Consider the following 26,102-nt stretch of genomic DNA (forward strand, 5'->3'; position numbering starts at 1 on the left):
GCCGCGGGGCGGCCGGGCAGCGCCGCCGCCATGTCGCTGGGCACCGCGGAGCCGGCCTCGGAGACGGTAAGCGCGGGCGGGCCCCCACGAACCCTCCGGATCGCTGGCTCTCGGGGCCAGGCGCGGGCCGGAGGACTGGGCACACGGCCGGAGGCCGCCGGGTGACAGCTACCATTATTGTTACCGCATAAGAGCGACCGTCCGGCCCCCGCCCGCGTGCCGCCCCTCAGCCAGTCTCCAGCCGCCCCTAGCCCCCGCCAGCACATGCACAGGCCGCCGCTTCCAGGAAGGCCTGCCGGTCGCCGCGCCCTCGCCGCTCGGCGCCTTTAAGGGCCCGGCCTGTGCCAAGCCTGCCCGCGGGGCAACGGAGCCATACTGCGTAAGTGCTGGCCCACCCGTGCCTCTGGGATGGGGGGCAGTGGCCGGCCCGAGCCATGCGGGTGTGCAGGAGTAAAAACTCCAGCCCAACAACAGTTCCTTGCCCAGCGCTGATCAGAGATGGCTTCCTGGAGGAGGCATCCCCAGGTTTACTCCTTTGCCGTGAGGGCGAGCGTGCCGTCAGCTCGTGTCTTTCACAAGTGTTTCAGGTATGCCCACTACCCGCTGGAGGGAAGGCATCCCCGTGGGTAATAAGTGGCATTCCTGTAGTGGGGGAAGAAGGCAGAAAACCAAGCGCCAAGATCACTTCAGAGTGACCTGTGCGGAGAATAAAACTGGCCCCATGTGATGGAGTCGGGGTGCAGAGGCTGCTTTAGATTAGGTGCCCGGAGCAGCCGCTCTGAGGACGCCAGGGATGAGGATGAGAAGGAGGCAGAGGCAGGCTGGTAAAGACCTGAGAGAGGTGGGGCCGGCATGTACTAAGGCCCTGAGGTGGGAAAGTGGGCTGTGTGGCAGAGCCTGAGAGCTTGTTGGGACCTCCTGAGGGAAAGGTGTGGGTGGAAGGTCAGCACCTGCGTGGCCACGGGAGCCTTGCAGGCCATGCGGGGAGTTTGGATTTTACTGCAAGCAGGGCGAGAAACTCGGGGAGGGCTCCAGACAGACGGAATTTTGCTCACTTGGCTTCCTTCCCACGAGAGGGCAGCACTCAGTGGGGCTGCAGAATGAGGGCTGAGGCTCAGTGCTGCTAGCCCCTGGGGGCGACTGAACTTGCCCATCTGTTCCCCCAGCCAGCAAGTCCTGCCTCTCTGGAAGGCCCGCCCACCTACCTGGGACTCAGTTACTGGTCCTTCATCTTTAGAAAGTGATTTCTTACGTTGTAATTGTAAGACCCATGACCGTTAGAGAAAACTTAGAAAGTCGGCTTACCAGGACAAGACCTGCCAATGTTGGTGTGTTTCCTTCCAATCTTTTTGTAATGCATCTTTTTCCGCGCACCTTTGAAAAAAAAATTGAGACCATATTTAACTTGTTTTGTAACCTTTACCATTTAATTTGTTGTTCATGTTTTCCCACAGCCACACGGTCTTGGGAGCCTGATTTGAAAAAGTCTAACCTGTAGATACGTGTATTTTATTATCCACTTCTCTGCTTTTACTCTTTTGTTTTCATGTTCTGCTATTAGAGACAGTGCTCCTACCAACATCCTTATGCATGTAAACATTTGTGAAGCCCCTTACACGTGAGGCTCTTGGTGCCTTGGTCTCAAGGAGTTTGGTCTCGGGGAGGAAGTGGCGCAGAGCTCTCTGCAAGTCTAGAAGACGCCCATGGTCCAGGCTGGTTTTCTGCTAGCTTGCATCTGTTCTAAGTTAGACAACAACCTCTTGAGAGCAGGCATTGTCCAGTCTGTCCATTCTCCCAAGTCCCTTGGAATAGAGCTGCCTCTGGGCTTGCCTGTGAACTTCAGAGTGCTTACTGCGTGTCAGGGGCTCACCATGCGGTGGCAGTAAGTGGCCCCACTGACCACAGTACAGAGCCACAGTGGTGACGTGGAGCCTGAGTGGGGCCACTGGTAATTTAAGAGCCAACACTTGTAAAAAGAGCTCACAGTTTTTCTAGAACAAGACAATAAGAGGATTTATTAGACATTTACTATGTGCAAGGTTCTATGTTACATGCTTTATTAGCCCCCTGGCCCAGACCTCAGGGCTCCTCCTCCCCCAGTCCTGCCCCCGACTTCTTGCTCACAACCCCTGTGCTCTCCTGCCTTCCAGATCATTCTGCAGCCTCACAGAAACAGGGCTTGAACGTATTTATAAGAGGTGCTCTGAAGTCTTTGCTAAGTCTTTGCATCATTTGGGCTCCTTCAAAAGTGTCTGTTGCTGCTTTTTTCCCTTATAACGCTCACACTTTCCTGTTTCTCTGGTTGTCTCATGGTTTCATGTTGGGAGCTGGACATTTAGATGGAATGTTACAGCAACTCTGGGTTGTGATCCCCCCTGCCCCCCGCCATGGGACTGATGTCTGCTTGGTGGTTCGGATTTGGTGAGTGGCTCGGCAGGACTAACTGAAGTCTGTCTCCCAACACTGCAGCTTCTGATTCCCTGCAGGTTTGTCTTGTTTACATCTCTTCACTTAACTGCCTAGGAGTCACCCTTGGATCAACAGAAGCCAGTTTTTGATCAAAGGCTGTGGTTCAGCTCCTTGGCCTGTCACACTGTGTGTGCCTGTGCGTGCATGTGTGCCTTTCTGTGAGTGTGACTTGGAGGCTGCCGTCACAGGGCAGGACTTCACGGTTTTGTCCACCCGCAGCCAGGGACTGGTAGCTTGGGCAGCTCCCCTCCGTCCCCCCTGGGCGGGCAGCTGTAGACGCGCACGCAGCCCTCCGGACTTCCGGGGACGCGTGATTGTACTGTTAGGTCAGAGCAGGTTCTTGTTCAGCCTGTGTTGGTTTCAAGGTTGTGCTAAGGCCCCTCAGCCAGTGGTCAGTCTAGGTGTGGTGTGGGGACTGTCTCCAAGCCCTGCCTAAGCTGGCTGCTGAGTGCATGCAGTCTCACACCTGCAGGCAGCCTCCCTGACCCTCAAGGTTGACTGGGACCCCAGGAAGGCTCTTCTGGGCTCTGTTAAGCTTCTGGTTGTTCTTCAGATCAGCTTCCTGCTGCCACGATCCCAGAGCTAGGAGGGTTTGGTCATGGCTCCCCCCCACATCACCGTTGTCTTCGACTTGGCATTGGAATCAGGGAGGCATTGGGATTCTCCACTATGTACTACAAACACAGTCAGTCCTCTGTGCTACTGCACGGAGCCAACAGCAGGGACAGCCTCCTGGAGTGACAGTCCTGCTCTGGGGGGCACCTGGGTGGGAAGGGGCCTGACTCTTGCCTGTGTGGAACCTCTGCTCTACAAGCAAGCTGGGGTGGGAGTCGGGGGCGGGGGGGACCTAGAATTCCTAGCCTGTCGATCCTGGGGTAGGGTTACACTCTACTTCTGAGAGCAGGGGAATCCCCCTTACCATTCCCCACTGTCCTGCCTGCACCCCCCAGAGCCTTTCTATCTAGAGTAGTTCCTATGGGCCATAGCTGGGGATGGAGGGTGAGGGACGGCCCGGACTCCCGCTGTTCTTCCTCTGATTTAGTAGATTTTCTTGAATGAATCTTCTCCACTGCTCTGTGCCCTTAGGTCAATTTCCAGAAACCTAAAGGACTGATTGTTTTATGATTTTCTGTGTTAAACGTTTGTTTGTTGAGGAGACAGTCACCCGAGCTCCTTACCCCACCATTCTGGAGGACCCCTCTTAGGTAATGCATCCCTTCACCACCAACCCCGCACACTGCCCCTCCGTGGGCTCCTCTGTCTCCTTCTAGACATGCTCTTTTTTCCTGGTGTTCAATTAGTGCTTTTAAAAATCCTGTAGAGGAACATGCCCTCCTTGGTTGAGGAGTCTGGGATGCACAAGGTCAGCTGGCGTGGAGGTACTATGCTGCTCCGGGCCCTGCAGGGCTCTCCACCTGCCTACCTGCCTGCGGCTGCCCCGGGCTCCCGATGCCCAGGGAACAGGTGCAGTCTGGCACGGAAGTGTGTGGCAGCTTGAACCGCGCTCAGGGGCATCAATGTGTTCGTCATTTTTGATGCAGCCTGTGGTCTATCTTCTGCAGCCCGAAGGGGTGAGCCTGGGGCAGCTCTGTGGTCCCAGTTCAGGCAGGACTGGCGGGCAGCGGGAGCAAAGACGGCAGGACCGGCTGGGGAGAAGGCCGGGCAGGTGGGCACACCTCTGGGAGACCTATCCCTTGGTTTTGTTCACCACACAGGCAGTTAAGCCTTCAGGTCATTAAACAGTTTTCAGGATTTTGTTTACAAATCATGATGACGAGTGTCCACAAGAGAAAGTTGTCACTACTCCTGTCTGCGGTTTCCCTGGGTCCACACTCGCCATTGGCAGGCGTGTCCTTCATGATGCCAGGGCACAGTGGCCACCGTGTCTCCTCTGACTTGGCATGGGATCCGCACACTGGACCCGCTGCCTGGCCTTCCTGTTGCGTGTCATTTTCATACACTTTTGCTCCAGGAAAACACTCTGCGATGGTCAGGTGCTCTTTGTGCCTTACCATGTCACTTGTTAAGTGATACAGAAAATCTAAGTCAGCGGCTGATAAAAGGTTCTGTTTATTCGGAGCACACTACCTTCCCCTGGGGCAACATCAAGTGACATTATACCTTTAGTCCGGACCCTGCGTTTAAGATCTCCGGGCTGGAGGGCTGTGCTGTCCTGACAGCAACACCTTACCCACTCCCCCCGCCCACCCCCCGGCATGGCCATATGTTTCCAGGGGAGCGTCAAGTTGTTGGCACAATTGTTCCCGAAAGTACTGATATTATGGCCATATGGCTCAGGCCGTATTTGTGCTTTTCAGAAGGTGGCAAGGATAACAGCATGTGGATGCAGCCACACCCACGGCTCGCTGAGACATGCTCACCAGCCATACGCGGTGTTGTCTGCTCCCAGGACGGGTGATGGGCGTCAGTTCCTAACTCCCGGCATCCTTGCTGTGAATCAACAACGTAGCACTTGGAGAGCGTTTATGGACTTATGTGGGCTCCTCCTTTCTCTTTTTTTAGGGTTTAAACCTGAGTGAGCTAACACAGAAAGTCTTCTCTCGGGAAACGACATCCTGGCACAGGCATCAGGTGGTACACAGGTTTTAGTTTACGGGGCAGGAAACTTTCTGAGTCCAAATAATGCGTGTACTAATGCATGTGTGTTTTCAAATGACTTTGACCTGTTCTTGTCAGGGTCCGGTCCCAGGTTCCTCGTGCCTTGATGTGAAGATGAGTAAGAGTGTGAAATGCGTTCCTTGTCTGCCAAACGGTTCCTTTATCAACAGTACACAGCGGGCCCTCGGATGTGGGGCTGCTAGAGGGACAGATGGGAAGCAACCCCAGCAGGCAGAGCTTCGTGTTCTGTCCGCCACCGTCCTTTCTGCTGCGACTGATCAGGCTGGCTGCTGCCCACCTTGCATGTTCTGAGCAGGTTTCTGGAGTCACTGCCTCAGTAGCTGTGGATGGGCTCTTTTCACTTTGTACTTGTGACCGTGGGGTCTAGGCAGGTGCCCTAAGACTTCACTGTTTGCATCTCTTCTTCCAGGGAGATGACAGTCTATCCGCAATTACCTTTGACTCTGAGTTTGAGATGGTGAGTGTGATCAGGGGCGGGGGGCAGCCACTAACCCCAGTGCTGGTTATCTCGCTCTTACACATTACCCGAACACGTGCCACGGGTCCTTCCCCACAAATGTGGCGTTTAGAGCTAGAGTACAAACTTGGGGTGCTGCTTGGGGTGCTTGCTTGGCGCTGGAGGAGCTTTGAGCCCTTGGTCAGAATAAGTAACCATGATTATAATTTTAAAAGTTGTATCCAGGAGTTAGTTGTGAGTGGAGTATTTTTGAGGCAGATTCTAGGCTCCCATCCTGCATCTCACCTTGGTGTAACGTGAGGGGAGGGAGAGGGCTCCCAGCAGGAGGAAGAGACCCTTAGGCAGCTACAGCCCTGGCACTTTGTGATGTCCTGGCACGATGGCCCTGGGGTCCCCGGGATGCCGGGAGTGGCCTGAGGGAGAGTGGCCAGCAGGTCTCCCTTCTCCCTTAGCTCTGTGCACTCGAGGGGGACATCACGGGCCCGCTGTCTGTGGTGAGGGACCTGTGCAGATTAGGGGTGTTCCCTCAACAACTCTGAGGCCGTGGGCCCAAGATGCTCCCCGGAGAAGTAGGGATCCCACTCGTCTCCTGGGGAAAATTCAGATGGCTTCTGCTGGAAGGGACGGAAGGGGAATTCTCTGTCTTGGAGAAAGCCAATGAGCTGTGTCCTTTCTCCGGGCACATAGCAGTGGGCAGTAGAGCCCAGCTGTGCCCGGTTCTGCATCTGGCGTCAGGGTTGCCCTGGGGGACGGTGTTCTGACAGGGCCCCTCCTGTGCGGTACCTTCCCTCCCCAGTGGGGTTTGCATGTGCCTTATTCCTATGGAGGCCACCCTGGTGGACAGGCACAGGCCAGAGGACAGGCCGTTTGCTTGGTATCTTCAGTGTGCTCTTAGGAAGTGTTGCGAGGGCTCCCGGGCACCTGGCACAATCAGAGCACCACACACTGATCACGCTTTCCGGGGTCACCTTGCTGGGCTGTGTGTTTCTCCCTGGGCTCAGACTTTGCTCCTGTCTCTGCTGAGTTAACCTCTCTCTCTCGCTGCCCTTGCACCTGTTCCAACCCATCCGGAACATGCCTGTGCTTTGTGACTGGGGCTACTGGGCTACTTGTGCAGGCTGAGCATGCTTTACATCATTTCTTCTTTCTTTCAGAAAGCAAAAAGGAAAAGTTTCCACAAACCTCCACCCACATCACCAAGTAAGTATGTCCAGGCCCTTCATCCCTCAGATTTCTGCAGTTCAACCCAGAAAAAGGTTTTTAGAAGCTGTCCTTCCCTAGTCTTGGGAGAATGATCAAGCATGTCTTCTTCAAACACGTGGGCTTAACAGGAAGTGACACTCCCACCACCTGGCTCCATTTTGTGTTGGGGTCTTGGGAACTAGCACTCTTGGGGTCCCCACCTTCCACCGTGTTCCCAGCAGGAGGGGGCCCAAGCTTCGGAGCGGCTGCTGTCCCAGGAGCCTCCTGCAGACACAGTGCTCTGGCCTCTTGGGTTCTTTCCCCTGCCTCCGAACCTGCTCATGTCTTTAGGATGCTGCTGCCGCCAGAGGGCCTTGTCCCCTCAGGACTGAGTCAGAGCCACCTGGGCGCCGTGCTGAGCAGGGAGAGTGGTTTCCCCATGGGCTCACCCTGCTGCATCTGCGCACAGGTTGTGTTCCCCATCCTTGGCAGGGATACCCCGTCCTTGGCCGTGGTCATGGGGGCGGCAGCCTGCTGGGGACAATGTGGCAGGGATGCACGTTCCTCTGCCCCGACCGTGGAGTGGAAGGCAGCATGCCTTCTCAATAACAGATATTTCCTTGCAATGGTCCAGGAGGCCCAAGTCCAAGACTAGGGTGGGTGCAAGCCGGTGGCCGTGGGGAGGCCTCTTCCATGTTGTGGGTGGCTGCGGCCTGGCTGTATCTCCTATAGGGGAGGGGAGTGGAGCTCTGTGGGGTTCCTTTTATAGGGACCCTGGCCCCATCATGGCGTCCCCACCTCATGACCTGATCATCTCCCACAGGCCTCACTCCCTAACGCTATCACATTAGGGGCTAGCTTTCTGCGCCTGACTGTGGGGGCATGAACATTCGATCATGGTAGATGGGGTTTTAGTCCAGATGGCCAGTCAGGCCTCTCTTCGTCTGAGCTGTTCTGACGCTTCTCTGGTGCACAGAGAACTATGTGTGAATTATGCTTAGGAATGCCTTTATGGCAGAGCTGAAATCCTGGGTCGGCTTCCTTTTGTTAAAAGCCCAGAAAACCTGTGGCCATCTCCAACTTCGTTATACATGTGTATACATTTCTGTCTTTTTAAATGTTTTATTTATTTTTGAGAGAGAGACAGTGTGAGCAGGGGAGGGTCAGAGAGAGGGAGGCACAGAATCAGAAGCAGGCTCCAGGCTCTGAGCTGTCAGCACACAGCCCGACACGGGGCTTGAACCCACGAACCGTGAGATCATGACCCAAGCCAAAACCGGACACTCAACCGGCTAAGCCACCCAGGCGCCCCCACACAATTCTTATATACATGTATATCTCAAACATCTATAGTGTATGTGACACACTCAGAGAATATGAATGGACTTTCATATGAGCCCAAGAAGAACATATTAAAAAGATAAATACCAGCAAAGAAAATAAAGCTGTTTTATATTACAAATAAATACAAACATTAGAAAGAAATTACCTTGCAGGAGTGCCTGGGTCACTGAGTTGGTTGAGCGTCCGACTCTTGATTTTGGCTCAGGTCGTAATCTCAGTTTGTGGGATTGAGCCCCGCTATCAAAGTGGAGCCTGCTTGGGATTCTCTTGCTCCCTTCTGCTCTCCACACTCCCTCCAAAAAAAAAGAAAAAGAAAGAATGAATCTCTCAGTGTGAATTTTTGATGTCCTTCCTGTCCTTCCATGGAGGAGCTGAGAATTGTTGTGAACAGGGGGTGTGTGTTTTAAACCTGTCTCAGAACCATTTTGTTTTAAGTCCTCTTTGGTTACAAAGTACCTAAGGTAAATATTAGAATATCTTTAATTATTTTTACTGAACGTGAGCATTTTAAGCATTTCAAATAGTAATCATCCAATTGTTTTATCTTGATTTCTGTAAACATCAGAGTTGTGCTTCACGTAACTTAGAACAGCGAGAGCCCCAGAAGCATCAAGATGTCGAGGGTTGCTGAATCTCAGCGCCCCGCTTCCCCCAGTGCTTTCTCCCCGCAGCCCATGCTGGGAGTGCGGTATGGCCCAGCTTCGGTCCTCAGTGCTTTTTCTACCCTCACCCCCAACCTGTGGGGTCCTCTCCCCAGCGCTCTGGTGCCCTCTTCCCAGGGCTGGCTCAGCCCTCTCACACCAGGTGAGCCATCTCCACTCCTATAGCAACCTTCGGGACCCCAGTTCAGCAGGTGTGCTTCCGTCAGGTTTTCCAGACAGCAACGATGTGTCACCTAACAGGTGTTGGTCTTTAATGCCCACCGAACTCCGGGGCCCAGGACTTTGATGCTCACGGCCTCATTCACCCACCCATCTCCTATCTCCCGACTCCTGTCTCCTTCTGCTTTCCCGGCTTTGTCCGTGTGCACGTGTGTTTCCTGATCCCGCACATGGGCCAGGGAGGGAAGTGTGATTGGTGGCGCCCTCCCTGACGGCAGGCTCACTTCCTAAGTGACACTTACGTGGACAGGGTTCAGAAGGCCTTCAAGCGTGGAGCGCTGTGGTCCCGCTGCGGGAAAATGCATCCAGGCCTAACACATATTCTCTCGTCCCAAATTATAATTTCCCATAAATTTTGAAGCCAGGAAAAAAACTTAGAGATTTTGTTTTAAATTAAATATAATAGCTTTAGGTTTTCAGGACTTACTATAGGAAGTCCTGAATTTCTTTGCTACTTAGAAGCATGTTTGATGAATAACTGAGTTTTTGCATAAATATGTCCTATTTTATGTAATTGAAGAGATGAAACCCCAGATTAAAAAATACCTTTAAAACATTTTCCTCGTATGGATAACATAATCAAAAACACCTAGAAAGGTAATTTTTTCTCATTTCTTATAGATTTTTTTTTACATACTAAGTTCTAGATAGTATTGCTTGCATTACTGTATAGCAAAATGAAAAATATTTACAGTGTTAAGGACAAAATTGTGTGCTGACTGCAAGTGTGACCATAACAATACACCTGTATCTGAAAACATCAAATACTGGTAGAATTCTGATTGGATTTTGAGATGAATTTCCCTTGACAATATATCTTTCTAATAAAATTTTAAAAGAAATGTAAGCATGTATCCATTATATATATATGACACTATATAATATGGCTATGTATTACATGATATGTAACCATATACTATATTTTTTTTACTTTTGTCAGAATGTTGTGAACGTTCTGTCGTACCATTTTTGCATCACTAAAGCACAAACATTGGGAGGCACTGATACCTCGCATCTCTGAAACCACCTGTTGGCTTTTTAGAGTCACCTTATCACTCCAAACCGAGGAAAGTGGCATCTTGGAGATCTCTGAGGACAGCAGCAAGCATGCCTCTTGGTAACAGAGTGTCCTTAACCCCACAGAAGCTGTGGCCGGGAAGCTCGAAGCAAGGTACATGGCTCGCAGTTACTACAACCAGGAGGCCTTTCCTGCCCCAGAGGAGAGCTTTGGGAGTTGCGGGTGGTGATTTCAGATTGGTTTGTACTAGAACTTATTTGAATGGCATTGTTTCTCGACTCCTCAAAATCATTGAGCCTCATAATCTATATGGAACCTGTAAGTGTCATTTCTGACGGTGTGCATATGTGACGCTTTATCCCTGGAGGCTTGTCCCAGGTTGTTAAACTTTTAAGAAATTGGTAAGCTGGTTGATGTCACACTGGTGGCTTAAAATTGGACATGGTGGGGAAATGTATACCATGGAAATAGGCAAATGCTCCAAATCTGGGCTTTATTTGGTTGTTTTGTTTTGAGAGCCCATCATTGGATATTTACCCCCACTGATTGCCGCCCTCTGCTGGTTGACTTAAGCATTGTTCAGCCCAGGAGGGTCGATTAGTAGAGGCAAAACCTCCTGTTGTTTGTCTGTCCCTGTCATATTAAATCCATGCACATTCAAACCAGGAAGTCTGACCCAGCCCCTGAAGTCAGACCTGACCTTGGAGCATGCATGGGCCAGCCCCCCCAGCACTACTCCTGACTATCTGGCAGCGGCCTTAAGAGTGAAGAGGTCCAATCTCAGGCGTTCTGCCAGCCATGGTGAGCATGTCGTTGGTGACGAGGCCGCGAGTCAGGGGAAACTCGGGGTTTGTCCTTTGACGAAGTGAGATCTTGGGCTTCCTGAATGGGCCTGTGTGTCCCTGCGAGAGCATGGAGAGAGGACTGGGACTACGTGACAGTGACGTGTCCCTAGGCTTCAGTCAGGCCTGCCCCCCTGACTCAGAGCTTACTGAGATTTATCAGGTGGACAGTATTAGAGATAACAATCGCACATAGAGAAAGGCCCAAATCTCACCAGAAAGGCTGGGTCTGTTGTCCGGTCTCCGTCCTCCTGACTGGTCTTCCCCACGTCTCCTCCCCAGCTTCATGGCTGTCCTCGTGGCCTCTGGCAGTTGTCACCGTGACCCCCAAGGTGCCCCTTCCTGCCTGCACTGGCTCTGAGTTCTACTTCGGGCTTGAATATTGTAGATGCATTACGGAGACCGGAGTCTGCGTCTCTGCCTCACTCTGTCAGTGCTGGAAGGGGTGCTTTTTGCCTGTCTTTATCTTTTTGCTTTATGATTTAAAATCTAAACATGTCACTTCTCCTTCTGACCCCCTTCTTTCCTTTTCCTGCAAGTAAGTCCTGTGTTCACACGTTTCCGTTTTCTGCTGCTTCGCCTTTCTAATCACTGTCGGTCTTGGTTTCCTTATGTTTGTGGGAAGGATCACAGTCAGGCTAAAAATGGTGAAATACCTTTGCTCTTCTTTTTTATCTTCCATTTTTTTTAAAAGATAATTTTATCAAACTTCCAGATTTTCTTAAGGTACAGCCAAGAATTCTTTCTACTGTTCAGATGATCTTTTCAGATGTTTGCGTGTCCCCCTCCAGGTCATGTTCCCAGGACCCCTATCTACAGAGAAAAGGAAGACATGTATGACGAGATCATTGAGCTGAAGAAGGTAGTATTTCTGTCTGTCCTTTGTTGGTTTTAGACCACAAGAGCCTTCCATAACGATGGGTGGAAAGGTCAGGATCAGTGCTGAGATGTGTCCGATGGAAAGAACATGAGCTCTAGAAGGACACCTGAGTTGTTATTTTTTAAGATTATTTTTAGAGAGAGAGAACTTGAGTGTGTGCACAATGGGGGAGGGGCAGAGGGAGTGAGGGAGAGAGAGAGAATCCCAAGCAGAATCCGTGCTGTCAGTTCAGAGCCTGATGCAGGGCTCGAACTCATAAACCTCAAGATCATGATGTGAGCTAAAATCAAGAGTTGCACGCTTAACCTCCTGAGCCCCCAGGCACCTCAAGGAGCACCTAAGTTTAAACTCTGGCCCCGTCCTTGGAAGCTGGGAGGCCCACCAGCGCCCGGGGTGGGAGAGGCCACCCCTGTTCAAATACATCTGTGCTCTGCTCCAGCAGCCCTGCACACAGAATGGGGAAGACTGGGCTGATGTCACAGTCCCTCTGCACAGGGATCTGGCATCAGATGGGCCAGACCTCTTGTTGAGGCGTCACTGGTATCATAGCATCCCACGTGTGTGGCTCATCCGTGTTAACCAGACGCGCCACGCTCCCTAGCTTAGTGGGTCTCTACAGGAGCTTGAGAGAACTTATGGCTCCCAGTAGCAGAATGAAGATTTGCCCCAAGGCCACCTGCCTCCCAAGGCCAAGGCTATTTTTACTGTCCATCCTGCCTCCTACTCCTTATAGTATAAATTGCCCTGGAATAGACTGTCATCACCCTCATCACCTTCACCAGAAGCACTGCTGCCACACCACTCTCAGTGCCCACATGCATTCTTTTGCCCCTGGAGAAGCAGCCAGGGTTCACTTCCTCTGCATCTGGAGGGCCATGGCCCGTCTGGGCACCAGAAGTTAAGTGGGGTGTGGGCAGCCAGCACACCCGGGGGACAGCCACAATGAGGAGTCTTTGGGCCATCTTACCTGTGGAACACCCAGTCTGGGCCCCTATGCACAAGACGCAGCCCTTCTGTGGTCCAGACGACATGCTCCAATATCAGGGGCCATCAAGAGATGGCTCACCCATGGGAGCTGCCCAGCGGTGAAGATGCTGCCAGTGTGCCTGCACTTCGTCCTTAGGAATTTCAAGCAAATGTTGGACAGCGCTTATCAGAGTTATTGTGGGAGAGGCCTAATTTTGAACTCTGAACAACTGCTGCATAGCGGTCTTGAAAGGAATCTTCTTGGGGCAGAAATGGGTCCCTGGATAAAATGATACTGACTTTACTCAAGCTTCCCATCACGGACTTACCGGAAAATCAGCTGAGGCTTCCAAATGCGGGGGGGAGGAGAATTTGGTTTCCAGGACTCTGCTGCTCTGGGATCTTGAACTTCAGAGCTGTTTTTCTATGGCAAGTCTCGTGCCTCAGTTTCCTGTTGAAAAGTGGGGATAATAAAATACGGTTTCATGGGGTCACTGTGAGTCAGCAGAGTGGCACTCTGTGAGAGGCCACAGGTACAGAGGATCCCAGGGAATGGCAGAGATGGCACAGAGGGTCCCCTGCACCCATCTCCCCCGGCGGTCAAAGTGGTGTGAAAACCAGGACACAGACGTGGACACAGTGTGCATGTCCGGTTCTGTGTCAAGTTGTTGCGTGTGTGTCCCTGTGTCTCGGCTACTACAGTCAACATGCACACTGCCCCATGCCACCAAGCTGTCCCTCCAGCTTTCCTTTTGTGGTCACACCTGCCTCATACCCTGTTCACCATCCCTGAGTCCTGGTGGCCACTGACTCTTCTGTCCATCTCTGGAATTCTGGCATCCTGGTCATGTTCGTACGTGGAATTACACAGTATGTGACCTCTTGAGATTGGCTTTTTCCACTCAGCATCGTGCCGTGGGACCCTGCTAGGGCAGCCTGCGCCCATGGATCCTTCCTCAGCCCCACTGCAGCTGTGTCTCAAAAAGTCTGATACGCTGTAGGTTTTGAGTGCTATCTCCCTTAAGATGCTTGGGACTATGATTATTTGGAATCATGTCATTAAGTTTCTGAGAGCTTAGAGATTCTCCTACTGTATTTGTTGTTGACTTGTGGTTGGACCACACTGTGGCCATGGAACACACACTGTGTAATCTCACATCGGAGTGTGTGAAGGTTGGCTGTGTGGCCACAGGCACTGGAAGAGAGCACTCATGCCACTGCCGGGCGGCCTGGTGTGTGACGGGGTGAGCCCCTGGTGCCCTTGCTGGCTGGCTGGCAGGCTGCTCTCTCATTGCTGAGAGAAGGGTGTTGAAGACCCCATGGTGGTGGGGAACTCCATGTTACCTCTCTTGTTGACAGGTGCACATTAAGATTTCTGTCTTCTCTGTGGATTGGCCTGTCGAGTCACTGTGTCATTTCCGTTCTCCAAAGTCTATCTGTCTGATACTAACACAGTCCATGCAGCCTTCTTTGGTTCATGTTCGACAGTATCACTTGACCTCCTATCACTTCATGTTAAAATTAGTTTCTTGTAGATAGCATATGGTTGGGCATGTTTTAAAAATCTACTTTGCCACTTTCTGTCTCCTCGTTGGTTTGTTTAGGTCATTTATATTTAGTGTAATTTTGAGTAGGTTAGGATTTAAGTCTTCCACTTTATTTTGTGTGTGTGGCAAGTCCTGAAATCCAGCAAGGCCTCCTCCAACCACTGCTCTCCCCACAAGGCGGGGGCAGGCCTCCTCTGACCACCGCTCTCCCCCATTCCTTATTCCTGCAAGGAAGGGGCAGGGCTCCCCACTCGGCCTTTGCCAGCAGGGGTGAGGCCCGTACGTTCTGCAGTGTCTGCCTGGGGTAGAGCAGTTGTCACCTGTGCACTCTGCCTGACTAGGCGGCCCCTTTCCTGTCTGTGCCATGGGCTTGTCCAGGCTGTTGGCTTCCCCAGCACTCCGTCTAGGACATGTGAGGCAGCAGGAAAACTGGACTCTGCAATTGCTCTTGGGTCCTGAGCCCCAGCCTTTCTGTCTTCTGTCCACCATTCGGAGCCTTCTTACATTTGTCTTACATACAGTGTCCATGGCTGTAGGCATAGAGAACAGTGAGTGTATCCCATTTCCGGAAGCAGAATTCCCATTAGGTATCTTCTCCTTCCCAATGGCTGTGCATGAACTGACTTGTTCATTAAACATTCACTGAGTGCCAGGCCCCTTGCCTCCCAGAGCAGTAACTAACGGCGGTGTGGCCCGCTCTGTGCAGTGCACATGGCAAGTCAGCTTGCCGGGGTGGGGGCTGGGTCGTTGGGGCACTGTCTCTCTCCTACATCCCACGAGTCCTGGACGGAGAAGGGTGTTTCCGGATAGCTGGCGAGTTCAGGTGCAGGCTGACACTGATGGTTAAGTGCCCTGGCCGCCCTGCATGGGCTTGTGAGCGTGTCTGAACCTATCCCCCTCCAGGCCTCGTGCTTTCATAGACTGGGAGGCAGCTTTTTCAAGTAAGGACATGGAAAACAAACATTAAAAATCCCTTACCATCCATCACCATTTCCTAAAAGGACGACCAGAGCCCAGAATAGGAGGGAGGAGAGATTTCTAAAAAAAGAGCGGTTGTGGAATCGATTAGTTCTGTGAGAAATCAGCTGCCCAGCTTCTTTCCCTCTGTTCATGCAGACTGGTGACAACTGGCAGGGGCCACCATGCCCCGCCCTGCGCCCAACTGAGCTCAGGGCTTTTAGGTGGACATTAGCCTTGGATGTGTTTTGGTGACCCGTGGGCGTGAAAGACAGCACTTTCCAGAAGTGTGGGTTTGCACAGCAGTGTTTCTGTGTGGGGGTGCCTTTAGGGAGGGGGCGTTCCTAGTCATGAGGGATGGTCTCCCCGGTCCCTGGGCACCAGCTGCCTCCTTCCCCCAGCGCTGTGCACGGTGCCTTGACTGGGAGCTGGGCCACCTTGCAAGTTCTCCGCCTCCTGTTTCACCTGGATGGTTGTGTTTGCGTATGTGCATGGGGGCATGTGTGTGGTTCTATCTTCTCTCAGTCCCTGCACATGCAGAAAAGTGACATGGACCTCATGAGAACAAAGCTCCGGCGCCTAGAGGAGGAAAACAGCAGAAAGGACCGACAGATAGAGCAGCTCTTGGACCCATCTCGAGTAAGTTGTGGCCCCACAGCGGCAGCGCCCAGCCACTGGCAGGGAAGGCACAGGCTCCGCTCCTCAGGCTGCAGGGGGGAGAGGCCGACTGCCTGCGTCTTCACCTCTCCATCTGCTTACCGCAGGGCCCGGATTTTGTTCGGACTCTGGCAGAGAAAAGGCCCGATGCTGGCTGGGTGAGTACTGCCTCCAGCAGGACCGATAACCTTCCCGTGGAAATCTGAATCTCATAACAACCCAGAGTCGAGGACGCCTTTCCTCTGACGCAGTCGTGCAAAGGGAGTGACAGGGAGCCCCTAAAAGCAGCGTCCACAGAACTGTAGGGTTCACAGGAAGCTGCTGTGGGCGCTGCTGGGGGGCATGAGGGGAGGCTGAGCAGGTGGCACGGGACAGAAAGTACACAGGACAGAACAGCGGTCATGGTCCACCGAGCTGAGCTAGAGACGAGGAAGAAACAAAGCAGGAATAGAATAAAGCCTTTGATACTTCAGCACACAGCAGCTCTGCCACGAGGCTGCATCACACATAACCCAGTGGGTGAAGCGAGGTGACGGGCGTCAGAGCCTTTCTGTGCTCAGTGCTGCAGCGATAAACTGCGCAGGTAGAGAAAAATGTGCCACCATAAACCTCCTGAGTCAAGGAAGCACTCTTTTTGGCAAAAGGTGAAATGCAAAAGGAAAACTGGAAGGGACACAATTTTGAGATTATTCAACTCAAGGAATTAAATAACATTTATGATGTGATAATTGGGTTTGATGACATAAGATTTGCAACAAAACCCCATGGGACTGTGGGGGAAACTGAATCAATATGACGGGCGAGCGGGAGGACATTAATCAGTATGACACGCAGAACCCACACAGACTTGTAAGGAAGGCACGTGAGCGGCTCTGTAAAAATGGTTACCGCCGGCCCTGTTCCTTGGACAGCATGAGGGAAATCTTCCAGGGAGTGAGGACACATCGGAGTGTTTCCACACGAACTTCATGTTTAGATTGAAAGCAACTGCTAGACATTGACCAGTTGTACATAATCTTAATGGTTTTTTTCTGATAGGGACTCACTCCCCATTTTTAAAAAATAATTGTTTTTAATGTTTATTTCTTTTTGAGAGAGGGAGAGACAGAATGTGAGCTCAAGAGGGATAGAGAGAGAGGGAGAGAAAGCAGGCACTGTGCCGACAGCAGAGACCCCGATACGGGGCTCGAACCACAAACCATGGGATCATGTCCTGAGCTGAAGTCGGATGCTTAACTGACTGAGCCACCCAGGTGCCCCTGAAGCCCCATTTTTAAAATCAGGAAACAGGTTAAGAGATTCAGCTGGATTGTGTTTGCAGTGGGTTGGCACGCACCACGCCAGCCAGGCGGCCTCTGCCCGTGTCCCCCTCTTCGTCCAGGATCAGTATTGGGGAAAAGACACTGTCTTAGGCCACCTTGAGTAAAAACCTCACACCTTAAACCAGCAGAATAAACACAAACGATCAAAACCAGCATCAGCAGGGCTAACACCCAGGCCACTCAGCTGAGGCACTGTGTTTTAGGTTGACGTGACCGAGCCGAGGAATGGCCTGTGAGATTGTGCCTTCCACTTGCCCAGGACTGCTCTCTTTTGGGGTGTGTCTCAGGGAAAAATTCCAATATAAAGGGTCTTTCATACAAGGATATTTATACCTGCCCTATTTTGGGGGGGAGGAGCACTGAGGAGAAACCATTAAAATTTGAATAATGCCTCATGAAAACACATTTTCAGAAGAAAAAAATCTTTTAAGAATATAAATGCCCATAGCTATGTTCAGAAATGTCTATGTGATCGAGTGAGGGTTTAGAATTTTGTAAATAAAGCATACTTTAGAGAAAGGGCTCTGCATTTCTGGTCTGATGCTGTGGGTTTTCTGGGCTTTTTTTAGAGAGTGCAAGTAGAGGAAGGGCAGAGAGAGAGAGCGAGACTCCCAAGCAGGTTCTGTGCTCAGCACAGAGCCCAACCCAGGGCTTGATCCCACGACCTTGGGATCACGACATGAGCTGATATCAAGAGTCAGATGCTCCACTGACTTAGCCATGCAGACCCCCCAGGTTTTTAAATTAAAGTTGATTGAGAGTAGAAATTCTGCCAAACTGCCCTTTGGAGTTGCTGCGTCCTGTGATTGAACACTGTGCCAGGGAGCACTATTTTGGGGAGCACTATTTTGGGGAGCACTCATGCCAGGAAGCATTCTGCCGCTGAGCACTCCTGCCGGGAACACTGTCGCAGGGAGCATTCGTGCCGGTGAGCATCTCCCCTCAAGGAACATCTGCACATGTGCATAAGAAGGGCTGATTCTACGGAGTCTTGATCATAATAGCAACTTACACATCATCGGTCGAAGATGGGTGTGCCCACTGTATGGCTGTACTGGGCAAGAGTAACGTATGTATGTAGACCCCACAGGGATAGACCATGTGTGGCACAAAAAACCCAAGTTGCTGACTGGTGGCAGGAGGCCATTTCTGCAAACAACAGAATGCCATGTCAGTGGGGACACATCCACATAATGAGGTCTAGACAAAACAAACTCAGTTGACAACAATATTGAGTTGAGAGGGGAAAGGTCAGGTCAAGGGGCAGAGTTTGATGTGTTTTAATTTTTTCCCCAAGAAGATGTATTCCACATATAGTTTAAAATAAGTTTAAAACCCAGTTGAGAAGTTGTTTGGCTAGCCAAAAAGAAAGAAAGGGATATGCTTTCAGGAACATAAGGGTGCTGCCTCCCAGGGTGAGGGGCTGACAGACAGAAGGGACCAATAAGATGGGTGTGGTCCTCCAGGGCCCACAGGGAGGCCCTGGGCTCTGGGGTCCGCTCTGCTCGCCCCCTAGGGGATACTGTGGATACAGCTGTCCTTTGTAGCTAGTGATGGCTATGTGCCCATCTGTTCTGAGTATGGAACGAGGGGGGCGGGGTAAGGCTCTGGCCCTGCCCTGCCCCTGCCCCCCTGAGTTGCGAAGGGTACTATCGAAGAAGCCAGTGGCTAAGTGGGAGAGGACCAGCTGGCAGGGGACCCAGCCTGGGGACAGGATGGAAAAGGAGGTTGTGGACATGGAAGGTCAACCTGACGTGCGGGTGTTCACTTGGCAGGTCATTAATGGGCTGAAGCAGAGGATCCTCAGGCTGGAGCAGCAGTGCAAGGAGAAGGACAACACGATCAAGTACGGACGTGTCGGCGGGTGGCTGGGGGCACTGGGGGCACGGGGATGGGCTCTGGAGGGTCTCCTCAGCCTTGCCCGCAATAGGCTGGCGTTCCCGCCTGCCTCACGTCCAGTAGCAATGTCTACTCAGCCTGCAGCTCCATTCCCCACCTGCCACCCTCTGTCCCATGTCCCTTGTCCCAGCATCCTTTGTACCAAAACTACAAAAGTAGGTATTTGCTACCTCTTCCAAATGTCACCGGGGTATGGTACTTCCCTTTTATCTTTTCCTCTTCCTGTTGCAATTAAGGCATGCTTTGTCTCCTCGGTCTTGTGGGGATCCCATATTACCTCCCTATGTGAGCACTGGGACCCCAGCGGCCGGCTCTGGTCCCTGGTGGTCCTGGTGGTGTGGTGCAGAGCAGAGTCCTGCCCAGAGGCGATTGAGTTCATTTCCACTCTTGCCCCGAGTTTCTTCTGTTCCTCTGCTCCCACTCCTGTGCTTCTTGCTGAAATCGTCCCCTGTAAAAATTTGAATTATTTGCTGATTTTTTTTTTCTGTATTTCAGCATCCTGAACTCTGCACTTTGATTTGCTAGACCTTTTTATCTGCAGTCTGTTAGATGCTGAGCGGGGGGTGAGAGGGTACGCTCCTTCCTTACAGGGCCCTCCTCCCACCGCCCCCAGAGCGGCGATGCTTGCCCCATACTCTCAGGTACTCCACCTCTTCCAAGACAGCCTCCTCCTTAGTGAGGAGCAGCTGTAGAGAGTGTTCTGCATGGAAGGGGCCCGTGGCTGTGGGCACTCTCCGTGGGTCTCCGCCCAGCCTGCTTCTCTTCTCGGGCAAGGCCCTTCCTTCACTGATGTCCCGGGAAGCACTCTTGCTCTCGCTCTGCCTGGGGGTGCCGGCGTTGCCCTGTTAACTGTGAACTTGCGTTTCTAGCAAACTGCAGACCGATATGAAGACCACTAACTTGGAGGAGATGAGGATCGCCATGGAGACGTACTACGAGGAGGTGCGTGCCCTTCTTGGGGAGCAGGGGGCTGGGGAGAGAGGAGTCAGCTGCTTACCTGGGTGGTCTCCCTGCCACACCTGGGGACCCTCCTCTCCCATTTTGTCTGAGCTGAACGTAAATCCCAGCAACTTAGGCTTACTTCCGGCCCCTGGGCAGAAATCAGGAATCTGAGCACAGCTTTTTTAGAGGAAGGTCTTCTTCGTGCTCATTCTGTACCGTAACATACTTTAATTTGGTGTTTGCAGATTCAACGTCTCCAGACTCTCTTGGCAAGCTCCGAGACCACAGGAAAGAAGTATGATCATTTCCTCGGGAACCATGTTTCATGTTTGGTCCCCAAAGTAGCACAGACATTCCATGGGGACTGCATGCACTGCCCTTCTCTCTGGAGCAGTGCACACACCTGCGTCTGTCTGTTAGGGTTAGAGTTGATGTGTTTCCATCTGGGAAGGCTATGCACATGTCCACATAGCCACGTGCTGGCCACTAACTGCACACTCCCCTCCCCATGCTCCGATGCCTTAATTCCTGCTAACAGCTTCCAGCTTAGAATTAGAAAGCGCCGTTGTTCCAAGCAGGGCTCCCTTATTAAAAAGGCATTTAATGTCAAGTACAAGTTCATTTACCCCAAAGAAGTTTATTAGGGACATCAGGGGTTCCCGGTGTCGAAGATGCCCCTTTGGACAGATTTGGCCATGCCCCTGCCTCAGTGCTAAGCTGCAGACACGTATCAGGCATTTGCCCTGAGCCAGGCACAGCCGTACCCTTTCTTCTTTCGGGGGTTGGCAGCCTTTCTGTACAGGACAGTCACTGCTCACCGAGGGAAGCAGGCATGCTCTGTAGAGGGTCCGCAAATGCTGAGTTGGTGCGTACTAAACCGTCACTCCCAGGGCGCATGCAGAGAACATTCCTGCACACCTCGGGTCGTGGAAGGATCACGCATGGCTCAGCCTACAACTCATTTCCACTCATGGGCCTCACATGCGGGCTTTCTTGTGAGGCCCATCGAAGCCTTCTCCCGATGGGGACACGGGGCAGCCTCAGCCTTGTACAAGGCCATTTTAAATTGTGAACTCACAGATGTGAGGGAAGCACATACTCAGCAGGCTGTGAAGGTGCAGCCTGGGCACAAAGGGTAGCAATGAGAGCAGAGCCGGTGCCTGCCTCCCTGCCCACCCCCCCCAGCCCGCCGCCAGGAACTTGCTCCTCAGGCTTCCCACTGCCCGGCCCCTGGCCCCAAATGACCATGGACCACCATGAAGGGGGCACATGAAATTTTAGCAGGCATGCAAATTTGCAGATACAGAACCTGAACAATGAGGACCGGCTCTATTTGAGACTTTGTGGAATAAGAGGCAAATCAGCTATTACACAGCTACTTATGTAATGAGAAAGTTAAGTTCCCACAAAACGTTTCAAGGATACAGTTTAAAGTAGGCAGCTGGTATCGACTATGGTATTTTGTTTGCAGGTTCATGAGCATAGAATTCCGTTCGGGGGATAGCAGTTTGCTCACTTGTAGTTCAAAGTCGGGGTTCCCGGTTCCATTGCAGACATCTGCAGAGACCACTCAGCCACAGACAGGCACCCACAGGTGGCATGTGGCGGCCCCTCTTCTAAGGCTATTCAGCCAGTTTAGAAACCCAAACCAACCCCTTGGCTTTGTTGTTCACAGGACTCCAGGGGAGAAGAAAACAAGCCTCAGAAAGCAGAAGAGAGTGAGCAGCGCCCTCCTGAGCTTGTCTCGGAGCATCCAGGAGCTCACAGAAGAAAACCAGAGCCTGAAGGAGGACCTGGACCGCGTGCTGAGCAACTCCCCCGCCATCTCCGCCATCAAGGGTACCGGCCTGGGAGCCACCTGTGGAGGGGCGCTGGTGGAGAGGCCACGTCTTGGGTTCTTTGAGGAAAGATGAGGGAGATATGGGAGAGTCTGGCCCTCCTGCTCAACCCCCAAGGCCCTATTTCAGTTGCCAGAAATGCAGATGCGTACTGCTGGGCAACCCTAAAATTTATTCCAAGACATAAGGAGCACCTGCTGTGAGCCCAGCACCCTTGCAGGTGGTTGGGGAGGGTAACAGACAAAAGGCGACATCGTACTGGGAGGGAGAAGCCAGCAGGTTGATCGTGGGTCTGGTGGCAGCAAGCGGCATGCAGCAAACTAAAGAGGTGTCGGGGGCAGTAGCATGCAGCTGTGAGTAGGGTTTTTGGGGACAGCCGTGCCCACAGCCAGTGTGCTTAGCATGGGGAGACAGTGGGATGGTGGTGGCGATGGTGGCAGAAGTAGTGGGGCAGAGGTGCACAGCGCTGAATGGACCATGTGTAGAAAAGAGGGCGGTAAGATGAGGCTTCTGCCGTGTCCCCATGGGGGCTACTGGCGGCCCCAGGCATGGTGGCACCAGGCATGAGCTGTGCCAGGTTCCACATGCCTTCTGGAGACCCAGTGTAGCCTCAGAGAAGGGAGGGGCCAGCTTCCAATGCTTTTATCTGAGCTGCTGGAAGGACATGGTGTCCTTGTGAGGTGGAGGTGACCGGGAGAGGCACAGGTCTGGGGACAGGGACATGCCCAGTCTGTGGTGCGTAATAGGTGTCCAAGTGGAAGTGGGTCTGTCTGTGAGTTCAGGGCAGAGGTCTCAGCAGGAGAGCCCCCCAGGGGGGTCATCAGCAAGCGGAGGGCCCACTCACCACGGTGGGTGAGGAGAACAGAGCAGGGCCTGGGGTCCAGCCCCTGCTGCCATGCGGCAGGGTGCAGACGGCAAGCGGGGATGGTGCCTCAGAACACCAGGGAAGGAAGTGCTGGGCAGAGGGCAGGGGCCAGGGCAGGCGTGGACTCACCTGTAACCTTGAGAAGTTCTGTCTTGGACCAGCGTGCAGGACCAGGAGGGATGTCCCCCGAGGCTTCGGAGGCCATTTCCACAGTGTGGGGTACAAACTCCCTCACGGGGAGGCGCCCTTCCTGCGCGCTGCGCCAGCTGGCTAACAGGAGGCTCGCAGGCCGTGTTGCGACGGGCGGTCGGGGCTGGCCGGGCCCTTGGGATGGTGACGTGAAGTTCGTCTTTTAAGTTCCGTCAGGTCCCGTGGAGTGGAGTCAGGCCCGGCTTCCCAGACGGACCTCAGAGCTGGAAAAAGTGAGTGGGGGCGCATCTCGGCGGCCTGTCCTTTCGAACCCACATGCGTGCGAGGACAAGCCGAGTCCTTATAAAGTGGGGACACACATGAGCCCTTTGCTCACCGAAGGCTCTCAATGAGCACGTGTGAAGTGGCTGTCCCCGCACTGCACGCGGTGCCAACAGAAAGAGCAGACTCCGTGCAGGCCTGGATGAGACCCGAGGATTGTGTTGGTCACATGGCCTGTGGTTTTGGACTCCGTGTGTGAACAGGGATGGATGCAAATCCTAGGGCCTTTCAGAAACCCAGCCCAATGTGTATGTGTCACTCGCCAGCCTGAATGTTTGAGTCATCAGAAAATTCTGTTTATCCACCAGAAAGTGGGGGAGGCTAATACTTGCTCATATCTGCCATGCAGATTTGATTTCACTCCTCTTGTCAGTACTCAGTCTATTTTTTGCAGTGGGTCAGAAGGGTCTGCATCTGCCTGCTGGCCTGGTAACACGGTGAGAGCAGTACCCTGATCTGGCCGAGTGGAGGACACCCAGAGGGAAACATCAAATAATGACAGATTTATACAGCAGAGAACCTGAGTGTTATGTGCTGTGGGTATTTTGAGAATAAAGTGTGTTGGGAAAGAAGGTCACCCAGAGGTGCCCCGGGAGCGCAGTGGGGGGTGCTTTCTCAGTGGAGAGGCCCATCATTACCGGGAGCCAAAGGCACTCAGGCAGCATCTCTTAGCTGGCAAAACTGGGCTATCACATAAGATTAAAAGCACAGAGACTAAAAATTCCAGAAATCCTAAAGATACTACAGTCAACGAGCACAAAGAAAAGCAGCTTACAAAGTCACCTCCCATGTGCCCTCTGTTCCATCTCATCGACGGCGCCTTGCACCTGCTGTGCCAGGCTGGGCTCTGCTGACAGAGGGCTCTGGTGACAGGGTGCCATCCTGGCTTATAGGGTCACACACAGAGCCCATGCTCCATGCCTGAGGCCAGTTTCCGTCAGTCACGGTCTCCTCTTTGGTTTTCATAACTGCCAAGTAAAATGAGAAAGAACATCTAACAAATGCCTGTGTTGCCCCCAGAAAATAAATTTGATGGAAGGCCCCAAATCACAGACTTCCGAAGCGGACAAGTCAAGTGGCCTGGTGCAGTCAGCGTCCAGCTCTGCCGTGCCCCGGCCACCGCGGTGTGACCAGCAGCAGGAGAGCGAGCATCTCCGGGAGACGGTGCAGAGCCTGAGAGGCGAGCGGAATGCCCTGCAGGTGCAGCTGCAGGCGAAAGAGTAGGTTGTGCGGCCCGGCTGGCACCGTGCACCCCAGAAGGGGGTCGTGGCCAGAGTCCAGCAGTTCTGGTGCCCTCCCAGCAGGTGCTAAGCGCCTCGTAGTAATTGCTGGCCTAGTTCTCTGTTTTTGTGTGTGAAATAAAAGCCACTTCCGTGGTAAAAAGAAGATAGTAATTGCCAATATTATGTTATTGAAAGGAGGGGAGGGATCATTTATATCTCTTGATTCTGAATTCCAGAACCATTTCCAAAGTCCTAATTAGAGAATAATTTACTTTCATTGATTAGTGAAGTAGATAGGCCATCAGTTAGATTTTCCTTAAGGTTTAGAGTCAGTGATGTGTTTAAGAGGTCCAGTCTCAATACCAACTAACACGCTGTCAAGTGTTCAGTGTGACCCTGAGAGTTTGAAAGGATTTTGCTTATTCACTGTTTATTCTCTAGTGTCTTGAGTTGCAGCCTAGGTCCTCTAGTCAGAGTTGTGTCATGAGTAAGCCACACCCATGTGTCTTCTGAGATGGGGGTGACCTCTCAGAGTACAGCTTGGGCACCCAGCAGCTTCAGGGTCCCCTGGGAGCTGGTTAGAGATGCAGGGCTCTGCCCCGCCCACCTGGGAGCTGATTAAAGATGCAGAACTCGGCTCTGCCCACCTGGGAGCTGGTTAGAGATAGAGAACCTTATCAGACCCAGGTCTCCTGAATCTGACTCTGTGTCTAATGAGGCCCCCTGGCAATTCGTGTGCACATTTAGGTCTGAGAAGGACTCCCTAGCTGACTCCTTGCCTACTAAGTTCTCTGCTGGCTCTGTTTACAGCAGAGAAAATCCTTCACACTCTCCTTGTTCTTATTCCTCCAATCCAAGCGCATCTATGCTAATTGGTAGGTTCTTTGTAAAAATTCGTGTTTCGGGAGCGGTTTTAAAAATTGAGCTAGTCACTTTGAAAGATAAAGAACATCTGTGATTTTATCTTCAGCCATCACATGACCCGATAATAGCTTCCACTTACCGAGCCCCTTCCTATGTGACAGATGCTCTGCTAAAGAGTCACCGCATCTGCTCTGACTCCTATGGAGATTAAGTGAACCTTGGAAATTAGATCACAGGACAGTGACCAGTGGAGCTGAGGTCAGAGGCCTTAACTTGGAGCCACATGCCACCTGTGGGACCCAGGAGAGCCCATCGGGCAACAGTTTAGTTGGAGGTGACGGGGTAACCCTCCATTGTCCTGAGTGCCCCAGCTCAGGCAGCAGGGCCCTCAGCCTCATCTCAGATGTGGGTTGTGTACCTGGTTGTGTGACTGTTAGGACATGAGACAGTGAGGCCCGTGCAAGCGGGGCCCACAGCTTGTGTCGTGGTGCTCACCTCGGTATCCAGGTGCCCAGTGAATATCTGGATGAACCACCACCGGGTCTGCTCCTGGCTCCATGTGGCTGTAAGCGAGTTCCCCCGCCGTCTGTCCACCATCACAGGGATGGAGGTCGGGCTGCGTCCCTTCCTGCTGGGGGATAAGCGCAGTTACCGTGACACTGAAATGTCTCTGGTTGTGTGTGTTTAGTTTGGAAGTAAGAAAGCTGCTGCAGGCAAACGCTGACTTGCAGAAGGAGCTGGAGAACGTGAAGGACGGCGAGGAGGAGAGAAGAGGAAGGGAGGAGGCTTTGAGGTGAGTGCACGAGAGGCAGGGGCTCAGGCCACAGGACTCCAGGCG

The 26,102-nt window shown here is 52.5% G+C and overlaps 1 protein-coding gene across 19 annotated transcripts in view; it reads left to right on the forward strand.

Annotated features, from left to right (window-relative positions):
* Positions 1–6: 6 nt before the first annotated feature.
* IQCE (IQ motif containing E) overlaps positions 7–26,102 on the forward strand; it is a 43,895-nt gene continuing 17,799 nt past the window's right edge. Inside the window, exons 1-16 of one of the 19 annotated variants that reach the window (XM_029946818.1) lie at positions 10–66; positions 4,993–5,061; positions 5,519–5,566; positions 6,721–6,766; positions 10,016–10,144; positions 10,658–10,792; positions 11,625–11,695; positions 15,709–15,822; positions 15,948–15,998; positions 18,938–19,008; positions 19,931–20,003; positions 20,249–20,298; positions 21,679–21,842; positions 23,064–23,128; positions 24,198–24,397; positions 25,953–26,057. In XM_029946818.1, the coding sequence (XP_029802678.1) occupies positions 31–66; positions 4,993–5,061; positions 5,519–5,566; positions 6,721–6,766; positions 10,016–10,144; positions 10,658–10,792; positions 11,625–11,695; positions 15,709–15,822; positions 15,948–15,998; positions 18,938–19,008; positions 19,931–20,003; positions 20,249–20,298; positions 21,679–21,842; positions 23,064–23,128; positions 24,198–24,397; positions 25,953–26,057 (1,427 nt within the window). In that variant the 5' untranslated portion in view covers positions 10–30. Of the gene's footprint in view, positions 67–249; positions 380–4,992; positions 5,062–5,276; positions 5,405–5,518; positions 5,567–6,720; positions 6,767–9,913; positions 10,145–10,657; positions 10,793–11,624; positions 11,696–15,708; positions 15,823–15,947; positions 15,999–18,937; positions 19,009–19,930; positions 20,004–20,248; positions 20,299–21,678; positions 21,843–23,063; positions 23,129–24,197; positions 24,398–25,952; positions 26,058–26,102 lie in introns of those variants that run through there. The other 18 variants (XM_029946820.1, XM_029946828.1, XM_029946822.1 and 15 more) reach the window with 18 other exon arrangements.

The sequence above is a fragment of the Suricata suricatta genome, chromosome 8, assembly GCF_006229205.1.
Source record: "Suricata suricatta isolate VVHF042 chromosome 8, meerkat_22Aug2017_6uvM2_HiC, whole genome shotgun sequence".
In the NCBI taxonomy this organism is placed as follows: domain Eukaryota; kingdom Metazoa; phylum Chordata; class Mammalia; order Carnivora; family Herpestidae; genus Suricata; species Suricata suricatta.